This window comes from Primulina eburnea, chromosome 17, assembly GCF_022965805.1.
Source record: "Primulina eburnea isolate SZY01 chromosome 17, ASM2296580v1, whole genome shotgun sequence".
NCBI classification, from domain to species: Eukaryota; Viridiplantae; Streptophyta; class Magnoliopsida; order Lamiales; family Gesneriaceae; genus Primulina; species Primulina eburnea.
In genome coordinates this window covers 2,366,629-2,377,493 of record NC_133117.1, presented here as the reverse complement: position 1 = coordinate 2,377,493, position 10,865 = coordinate 2,366,629, and the positions used below count along the sequence as shown (strand labels likewise).

General features: G+C 29.8%; 1 protein-coding gene across 1 annotated transcript; it reads right to left on the bottom strand.

The window, feature by feature from the left end:
- Positions 1 to 4,557: 4,557 nt before the first annotated feature.
- LOC140818394 (uncharacterized) lies at positions 4,558 to 10,205 on the bottom strand. Its single transcript, XM_073178331.1, has 9 exons — positions 9,140 to 10,205; positions 8,985 to 9,044; positions 8,780 to 8,882; positions 8,629 to 8,703; positions 8,183 to 8,330; positions 8,025 to 8,094; positions 7,455 to 7,520; positions 6,225 to 6,347; positions 4,558 to 4,872 (listed from the first exon to the last, which is right to left on the bottom strand). The coding sequence occupies exons 1-9, from the start codon at positions 10,032 to 10,034 to the stop codon at positions 4,718 to 4,720; spliced, it is 1,695 nt and encodes a 564-aa protein (XP_073034432.1). The 5' UTR covers positions 10,035 to 10,205; the 3' UTR covers positions 4,558 to 4,717.
- Positions 10,206 to 10,865: the final 660 nt, after the last annotated feature.

The window sequence follows — 10,865 nt, the reverse complement described above, 5'->3', positions numbered from 1 at the left end:
GCCATCCAATCTCTCTTTCTGTCCCTTAAAGTTTCTGACCTAAATCAATGTCTCGAAAAAGTGAGGCTTGAATCCTGAAAAGCTGAAAACATTGAAGGCATATTATCTAAGATATCATGCAGTGGTGTTGCAAGGTATTTCTCATGAAAATCTCACTCAGACATATGCACAAACATCTTGAGTGCAACATGAAATGTGACATATTCTACAATATTTTTATGATGGAGGATTGAGAAAAATGGTGAAATATACTTACCTTGAGATAGTATGGCTTGATGGGAATGATGTTGATGATGGCGATTTTCAGAAACTTGGTTGATATGGGATATGTGATCTCCGTGAGGGGTTGATTAGTTTTCTCAAAGTGAAAGAGGATCGGTTGTGAAAAGCAATGAAGAATTGGATGATTTTGGGGGAAGAAGGCAATGAAGAAGTCTAGGAGGAATGGTGTTGTAAACCACACTGCTATCTTTCTTTTTCTCCTCATCTGCCTCCTCATCCTATATATCATATTAGCACTTGGGCCCAACTTATAAATGAGCTAAAATATTGGAATTATTACACACATAGCCAAATTGGCCCATGGGCCAAATTGGCTACGGGGGGCAATTGTTTAGCCTAAATAGAAGGGTCATTAACCCAACTTGTAGTAATTTAGCCAAGGTCTTGGAAGCCCAGAAGATACAGCCCAAACAGAGAAAAAGCCCAAGTGAAATTATAGTGGCCCAATGAAGAAACGTGGTATCAGTTTGCTGCCACTGCCCGACGTGGAAGGAAGTGGAAGAACGTGGAAGGACAGTGGAAGGGAAAACTGTCGTGCAAAATGGAATAAAAGTGAGTGAAGACAATCAGAAAAAACTCTCAACAACTACACACAAAAATCTACAGTAAAAGCTCTGCAGAATTCTATCATCAATTGCACGCTCATTTTTCATTTTCCAGTATTTTAGTTTCTTCATATTTCGCATATTCCTCCAACTTTCTCGTGATAATGTCGTTTAAATTCATAGCAACGTAATTAAATTTGATGTTGTTAATGGATTCCTTCTATAATTTTGTCATATTCCTTATTTCGTGTTTACGTTTTTGAGCCATTTCGAAGGAGTTATAACTTACGGCCGAATCGAGACCCGCAACGCTTGGTAAACAAATTCAGATTATTTCACATATTTGGTACGAACACGTGCCTGGCACGCCCGCAAATTTTCGTGACAAACACCATGAATTTAAGCACGATGTTGATATAGTATTGTTATTATTTTACTAAAAGAACTGTTGCAGTAATTAATAATTGATGGCTGATTATTTTCTTTCATTATATAGATTTCGTTTGGAGCAAAAACTTGTGTGAGGCGGTCTCACGGGTCGGATTTGTGAGAGGAATCTCTTATTTGGGTTATCCATGAAAAATTATTATTTTTTATGCTGAGAGTATTACTTTTTATCGTGAATATGGGTAGGGTTGACCCGTCTCACATATTAAGATCCGTGAGACGGTCTCACATGAGACCCACTCTTCGTTTGGACAGATGATTTTAAAAACGTTTTATTTTATAAGTAGATAAGGCATAAAGTATGTTTTTGGAAAAGATTTTCGAAAAACATTTTTTTAAAAAAATGTTCATAAAGAGTAGTTTTTAAAGAAGAATTGATAAGTATTTTTTGTTACACGATAATTATAAGGTAGTTGTCCAAACATATTTGTAATTATAAAATCGTTTGTTTAAATAGTTGTCAAAACACTTTTTTCAACTAAAAAACGCTTTTATGTAGAATAGTGGTTCAAACTAATGTTTTATACTCGGACTCGTGATCTAACCTGTCTACCTTAAAATAGGAGTTTAACTGAACAGTTGGACTTGAATATTATTATAACGAGTATTTAACCCATGCAATATACGAGATGATATTATTAAAAATTAATAAAAAATGAATAGACATTTAAATTGAAAAAAATAATACAATTATAAAAACTATTTTTCGCTAATTTTAAAAAATTTCTTAAATACAACGTATGTCGATTAATTTTTTTAGCTAATAATCACTATCATATATCAAAATTTTAGATCGTGTTAGCCTCTGTCAATGACATAATGCTTATCGTGTTTAGTGTATTGATGTCGTTCACTAACATTAATACATTTCTAATTCTTTAATTTTTGAAAAGCTATATATTATTATATTTTAACATGTGATATGACATGACATGTGTTTGACACATTTGAATGATAATAATAATAGTTTCATCAATATCTTTATCCAAATGGGTTGTGATTTTATCTACAAAATCTCTTCATAATATAAATAACAGCCTATTATTCCTAAAGAAAAATGAAATATGCGATTATAAATAAATTATGTATAAAGCAGAAAAGTTATTTTATTAACTTTTACTATGTGTATTCGAAAACAATTTCAATAAATTTATAATATGTCTCATAATAAGATCCGTACTTTATTTAGAATTTGTTTAATCATTTTCATTACGGGACATTTTTTACTATCATGTATCCTTGAATTTTTTAATATAGAAGAAAATTATCACAGGCAAAAACTTGTGTGAGACGATCTCACGGGTCGTATTTTTGAGACGGATCTCTTATTTGGGTCATCCATAAAAAAGTACTATTTTTTATGCTAAAAGTATTACTTTTTATTATGAATATGGGTAGGGTTGATCCGTCTCACGGATTAAGATCCATGAGACGGTCTCACATGAGACTCACTCATTATCACATTAGTAAATACGTAATAATTAAAATTTTGTACAAATAGAAAAATAATATTTTTTTTATTTTTCGATAATGAAAGCCAGAATTCAAACTTAATGTCTCGTTGTTTCCATATGTAGGTAGTTCATAACAACGAACATATCTAAATTTAAACGAACATTACATCTTGAAATGATCAACTCAGATATGGTGCTAAAAAGATGAGTCATTTCAGAATTCAATTTTAGAGTAGATAATTTAGTAAGATAAATAAAATAAAATTGGTTTTTAATATAATATGCAATATTGTATTATTTATAATTTAAAATTCAAATAAGACATCTCAGGGTAAAAAAATTATACATTGGATGCTTTTGGCAGAATTATATCATACATTAACTCTTTGAAATTATGGAAATTTCGAATTGCATGCAATGAGTGTCAACATTTCTGATTATTGAGGGTGATATACATGTTTATTGATGGTAATTTAATGTACATTTGAAATTCTTTTGAATCTATCTATTTTAATTTTCTTGGGACTCTTATTTGAATGTTTAAGAAGACAATTCAAAATATACAATATACATATGGTTTTGGAAGAAAACTACAATACATTAATTCTTTCAAATTAAGGTGACCTTGAAATAATATGCATTTGGGATAAAAAAATTATGATTATTAAATAGTAATTTAATGTCCATTGGAAAACCTTGTTGTAGTGATAACTTTTAATACTCAACCAATTTTTTTTTTAGAAAAATTAAATTAACTAATTAATATTGTATTTCTTGTTTAGTAAGTAATTTGGACATTAAATTATTTAAAATAGCAAATGTATTTTTGAATGATTACCTCATTAATGATACTGAACATTGCAATCATTTGTATTTAAAATTTATTTATATAATTTTTAGCTAAACTGATTTATATAATCAATGCAAAATTTTTAATATAGTTTATGTTTTCAATAGAATTTAGTTTCGGTTTGAATAAAAAAAACAAAAAAAACATATAATACATAAAATATATTTGAATTAATATAAAAATAAATTAAATTCAAATTTGAACTAAATGAATTGACATAATCAACGTAAGCAATAATTGAAGTTATTATTTATTGCAGTACACATATTTCAATATTCATGATATATCTTTCTTTTTTAAAAACGACATTTTGGTGGGAAATTACTATTTTTGACAAAAAAATCTGATTATATATATATAATATTTAAATTTTAAAGATCTTAAACATGTATATAAATAATAAAGATATATATTTACCAAAGTTTAAAAATCACATAATCTCTAATATTACTAAAATAATATTTTTAACAAAATTCAAAATCCAAATAATCATATATAAATAAAAAGTTAAAAAACGTGAATCGATCCAACTTGTTCTTGACTTGTTTTGACTGGTATGACAAGTAAAACTGTTTTTGGAAGTTGTCCAGAACATACTCATGATCGGTCGAACGAGCTTGTCCGATTTGGTTCTAAAAACAGTACTGGTCAAATAGAAAAAAAAATTCTTGCTTTTATTTATAACTATTAATTTGATTTTTAGATTTGAGTTACAAAATTTTCCGAGAAAATTGGATACATCATGATCTTGCTAAAATATAAAAAAAAAAAATAAGAAAATAAAGTATGGATGCTTCTGAGAGGACATGGTAACAATTTAAACTAGTATTTTTTCCAGTTTTTAGTGAATATTATGTATAAAAATATATATAATAAATATTAGAACTCAAAAAAAAAATAGTTATTCATTTTTATTAATATTAATATAAAAAAAATTTAGTGTCAGCAAGCTCAAATATTAGTAGGTAATTTCCCTCAGTAGATCACCAATAATTAAATTCCATAGATCTGAAAAGTTGCATTGTCAAAGATTTTTATTTATTTGTTACTGTTCTCTTATAAGAACAAAAACGTGAGAGAAATTTTATGATAATAATTTATGTGTATATATAATAATATATATACATATATATTCCTAATTAGCAAACTTTCTTCGGTTTTCTTGCTTCCAGTGAATTAAGATCGAGCGTTTGTCGTTGCACCTTAGCTGCACTGGATCTTCCTTCTTCTCGTCCACAGTCGTCTCTTATCAAAAATTGTTGATAGCACTTGAACGCAACATATAGCATGAACACTGCGTAACAGAAAGTTTTGATATTCATGGTTATTTATATACTTAAAAAAATGCATATCTATTACTATTAATTAAGGGTATTTTTTTTTATTTAACTAAAAGGCTGCACTCATTTTAAATTTATTTAAAGGAGAAAATATTAAGAATTAATTTTGAAATTGTATATTAGAATGTATCATTTATAATTTATAAAATATATGTTTCCAGAAATAATTTATTTCAATTTTATTGAGTTTTTCAAATTTACAAAAATGAATTAATGTATATAAGGTTATATTTCATTCCCTATTTTACACACAAAATGTGTGTACTGGAAAATTGGTTAATATTAATTGTTCACAAAATTTTGTTATGATATAAACTTAACTATTTATGACTATGGAATTTGAAGTCGTTATATTTCGATGTGTATTGGATAAACCTCATGATAACGTAGTCTGCAAATTAGGTGAATTGGACTTGACAAACTTTTTGTGATAGACTCGTCTGAAAAAAGTGTTGGTAGAAAAATAAAATTTATGATCATTGATCAAATGATCACTTACTCCAACTCTGTTATTGAAACATAATACTTTTCTAGCTCATATAATAAGGATATCAAAGTAATAAAAAAAAAAATAACAACAACAATAATAATCTATTACTATATATAATACAATCAAAAAAACTTATATAAGACTTCTTACTGGTAAATTTGGTGAGACAAATATCTTATTCGACCCGACCCATAAAAAAATAGTTTTTTTAATGTCAAATCCATTACTTTTCTCTCGATATGAATCGGATTTGTGAGATCCTTAGATAAGACTCACTCTACAACACAAGAGCACTTTATAGTAACTATATGAAATTAATGTGTAATTTTGGATTTGCCTAAAACACTCCTCATCTTATCAAACTAATTACATGATTCCATTATATCATTGTGACATTTTCTATATACTAGAGTTGTCAAAATGCATCAGGTCCGCCGTGTTGGTCCACCCGCCAACTAGATGAATTGGGTTAGCGATTTCCTAACCCACTCTGACTCGCCAAATCGTGGGTTGTGGCGGTTTACAGGTCAGCCCGTCCCAACCCGCAAAATTTAACTAAATATTTGTAGGTTAGACTGTCCTTCGAATTAAGGGTTGTCTGTCAGCACATCCGCTGATACGTTTTGACAACTCTACTGTATATTTTATTTTATCTCCTACCATTTCCATTAAAAAAATTTACAACTTTTATTTTAAAATAAAAAATTGACTTCAATTTTTTTTTACCGAACACACCATCGCGTCTGTCACATCCCCATAAAAATAATAATAACAACATTAATAATAACAGAGAAAATGTGAGTTTTATTTAGTTACCTGTCCAAATTCGTGCGATCACAGATGATAGGTTCCAAACAAGAGAAAAGATGGCGAATCCAACGGCTTTTTTGTGAGAGCATGATTCCCAAGCGTCGCTAATCCGTCGGATCCAGAATGTCCCTGCATGTCATATTCATTAACAAAATTCTCTTGCAAAAAAAATAAAAATAATGAAATTTTAAAATTCATGATTCAATTAATAATAATACTAGTAATAATTAACAAATATTAATACATAGATTTGCATAATATAAACCTATATTTAATTGATTTATTTATTAAAAATATAATATAATTATAAATTAATGTGCAAAAATTAAAAATAAGCAATAATTTATTAGTAGAGGTAAGGACCTCTATTCCTTGTTTATTAAAATTGGACACTTTTAAAGGTATATATGGGATTAAAATTACCATAAAAAAAGTTAAGTGTCGATCAAGCATATGCATCGTTCGGTCAATACTGTGACACACCTTCTTGTTCATAGAGCATTCAATAGCTACTTCAGTTACATTGTCTAGATGAAAATATTTCGTCTTGACTGTCTTGTATGGTATATCGGGATTTACCGACTTGATATTATCAATATTTAATTCTAAAAAAAAGCTATTTTAGTAAAACTCAATACGAAAAGTTCAAAACACATCAATTGTTATATACGATGATGCATGTTAACTTTATAAAATATAGAGATAAAAACTATATAGTTTTATAAAAAAATGGATTTTAAAATTGTTGAATTATTACATAAAGAAAAAAGTTACAGTTTTTTTTTAAATCAGCATATAAAAGTTTTTTTTTCCAGATTTTATAAAAAAAAATTCCTTGCAAAAAATATCCAAAGGTTCCAAAATCAACACACAAAAAGAGACATCAGTTGGCACATAAATCTAGACTGCTAGGCTCCACTGTCGGTTAATTCTTTTAATTATTGTTTTTATTACAATGTCGGTCAACTTTACATTTTTATTTTAAATAAATATTTATACCAAATTAATTATTTATATATGTGATATAAGAAAAATACTATTTTCAAAAAATAATTTCTGCAGACAAACATTTATCACGACTTGACCTCAAAATTAAATAATATAAAATAAATACATTCATTTCTTTTTTTAAAAAAATAGGAAATAATGGAATATAATAATTGAAATAATACTGTCGGCCAGTATAAATAGTAATTGCATAAAATTCAGAGTTGGATGATTTATTTAATTAATTACCGTGTGCAGTTATCTGAACGGAATAGGAAGAGCAGACTTTTGGTACTGTAAATACTCCAATAAACCCTGTCAAAATAAAATTAACTTGTATTATCTTAAAATAAAATTAAGTCCTATAAAAAATAATTAAATAAAATTAAGTGCCAAAAAAATTTATGAACTTGTTTTAAATATAACGACCACACAATTTTATTTTAGGGTGAATATAATCTACTCCAAAAATATATCTTCGAGATAGATCCAACAAGTTCTATCGTTTCAGAAAGAGATCAATGTAAGATTGTGATAATTTGATACATTTTACTAAAGACGTAAACGAACTAAACTGTTCGCAAGCTATTCGGAGTCCGGCTCAATAAAAAGCTAGTTTGCGTTCGTTTTTTAATCATATCAAATCAAGCTCAAACTCGATTTCGAGCTCTATAATTTAATCAAATCAAGCTCAAACCTAAAAATATTTGACTCGTGAACTTGCAAACATGTTCGTTAATAGGCTCGCGAGCTCGAGCCTACTTTTCTATATAAAATTTATATGAAACAAGTGAGGATGGTTGGTGTGGGCGAAAATACCTAATTTAGCCATCTTCCACATTGTGATAGAGCTGCCAAATCTTGCCAAAACAAACAGAAGCACTGCCAACTGCCAGAGGCTAAAATTGTCATCTTTCAACAAAATCATATTACCCAAAGATTAATAGGACAATAAAAGGGCATAAATGAGATTTCACCTTCATTGTGGTGGCAGGATCTCCAGAGAAAAGAGCTCTTAACTTGAGCAGAAACTCATTCAAATGAGGAAGAACCAATTTTATTACCCAAATGGCTTCTTCCTCTCCTATCACATAATCTTCAATTGTGTTATTGCCAATAGTTCCCCTATTTGTTTGAGAAAAAATAAAATAAAATAAGAGATTAACTTAATATATAATCTTAAATTATGACATTCACATTTTTAAAAATAATTTTTTTTTTTGAATCGAGAAAAGAATATTACAATCGAGTCTTGAACTTAAGATGTTGTCTTAAAATTTGAGATCTTGATATCAGATGAACTACGAGACGTCAAATATATAAGGAACCATTTTGGGGGAATTTCATCCCAATTTTGTCTAAAACTTTGTTGCCTTAAAAATAGTATGGTAAAGCAACCAAATAATCAATAGTGATTAATTACCTGCTAATGAGGGATCTGAAAAGAAAATTCACAACAAGATACGCAAGGCCTAAGTAGGAAACCACAGAAATGAAGCTGCAAAAAATACCCAATAAATCATATAAAAAAAATTTATTTTGAAATATCATTATTAATATAATTATAATCTAACCTTATATTAAGATCCTTCGTGTAAGAAGATGAAATTATAGCAAATGTTCCGATCCCAAAGACGAAGGATGATTTTGCTACATCCCTCCACATGATCAAGTCAGCTGAGCAAATTTAAACATGAAATTGGAATTGTGAATTAATATGAAAATTCAATAATTAAAAACATTTTTGATGATTCAAGGGAGATGAGGAATGAAACTAACAGAAACTCTGTAATTTGCTCCGAGTTCTTGGAAGTCCGTGGAAATTATCTGAATCTGGAACTGGAAAGATGGAGAAGAAAGAAACTTAAGAGGGACACAGCATTAAAAAGAGAGATAATTGAATGAAGAATTTCCAGAGAAAACAGGAGAATTACTCGGGTTGATTTTTGTGGGATTTTGAAGAAATTTGGCATGATCTGCAGCAGGTGGAAGCTGCTTCTTCACAATGGGTGAATTTGGAAAAGATTTTTGATTTCCCAGAAGCGATTTCTTGTCTTGGATCACAGATTTATTTGGCTTATTTTCTTGCGAACTAATCTCTTTAATTTCAAGATCCTTTTCTGCAATCTCAACCTCAATTTTCTCATCTTTTTCCTCTTTTTCTTCTTCATCTGTGTTCTTGATATTGTCGGCATTGCTAGCGACTTCTTTCTCTTCACATACACCAAGTTCTTCTTCAGATCTCGATTCTTTCCCCAATGGGATCTTGTCGAATTTCCCAACAGATCCTTCATGTTCCTCAATTTCCACCTTCCCCAGCTCGGAATTCTCATCCCTCGCTTCCTCGGAAGAATCAGATTTCACTTTCCTCGACTGAACCGAGACTGATCTAGTTTTCTTGGTCTGAACCGGGCTTTTCTTGGCACTACCATCAGCAGAATCACTCGATTGCTTGAACATGTCATCCAAATTCTTGCTCACTTGAGATCTCTGCCGACCAATTTGAATTGGCCGGCTGCCTTCCAAACCATCAGATTTCCATGTTTTCCTCTTAGCCGACCCGCTCCCTCCAACTGGGCTCTGTTTGGCTCCAACTCCTTTATCCACAGTACCAACTGCCTCTTTATCATTAACGGGACTTGCAATACCACCAGTACTGCTGCACACAATCTGAGCATTTTCTTCGAGAGTTTGATGATTGGCATTGAAGACTTTGATCCCACCTTTGACTTCATCGAGCTTCATTCTGGACTCCCAGACAGAGCCTGCTTTTGGGGCACTTGCTCTTCTTCTGCTGACACCCGAATCCATTGCTTCTATAGTGGTCATTTACAGCACTGATCTGTAATGAGTAGCGAGGGGACCCAATTCAGAAATGGAGGAGTTTATCAATTATGATGGTGACTTTGAGCTCAAGGAATTGGGGTGGTTTTAATGAAAGTTATGGACCAGCATTTGGAATATCACCCCACTTACAGAAAGGAGAGAAACTGGAAGAGGGACTGTTCAATATTCTCTCTTTTTTTAAGGTATAAATAAACAAAAATTACAATAAAAATAATATTTTTCCCTCAAATCAATATATATTATATAATATATTTTTATAACATAATTAACAAAAATTATATTCGCAGTTTAGTTTTTATATATGATAAATAAATAAGATATAATGGTTTGGAATTTTAAATAATTTTTTTTGGGATGGTTAAAATTCAATAACTTATAACTCAGTTTACAACGAAAATTTCAAGTTTTGGACGATGTCTCCATTCCGAAAGTCAATTCTTGAATTTTATAAGTTCGGAGAGATCGACTAAACCGTGAGTAAACCAAATATGCATGGGATGAATGTGTATTAAATTTCTATCCTTATTTAATCTTTTGTACCAAACGATTATGTGATTAATTTTAACTTGCATTACAAAAAAGACAAAAGTGTCTCCAATTATTGCTTATATTTTTTGCAACATCCACCGTATGGTTAATATACTTATGTGAGCGAGTCTCATATGAGACCGTCTCACAGACTTAATATGTGAGATGAGTCAATCATACTCATATTCACAATAAAAAATAATACTCTTAGCATAAAAAATAATACCTTTTCATGGATGATCCAAATAAGAGATCCGTCTCACAAATATAACCCGTGAGACCGTC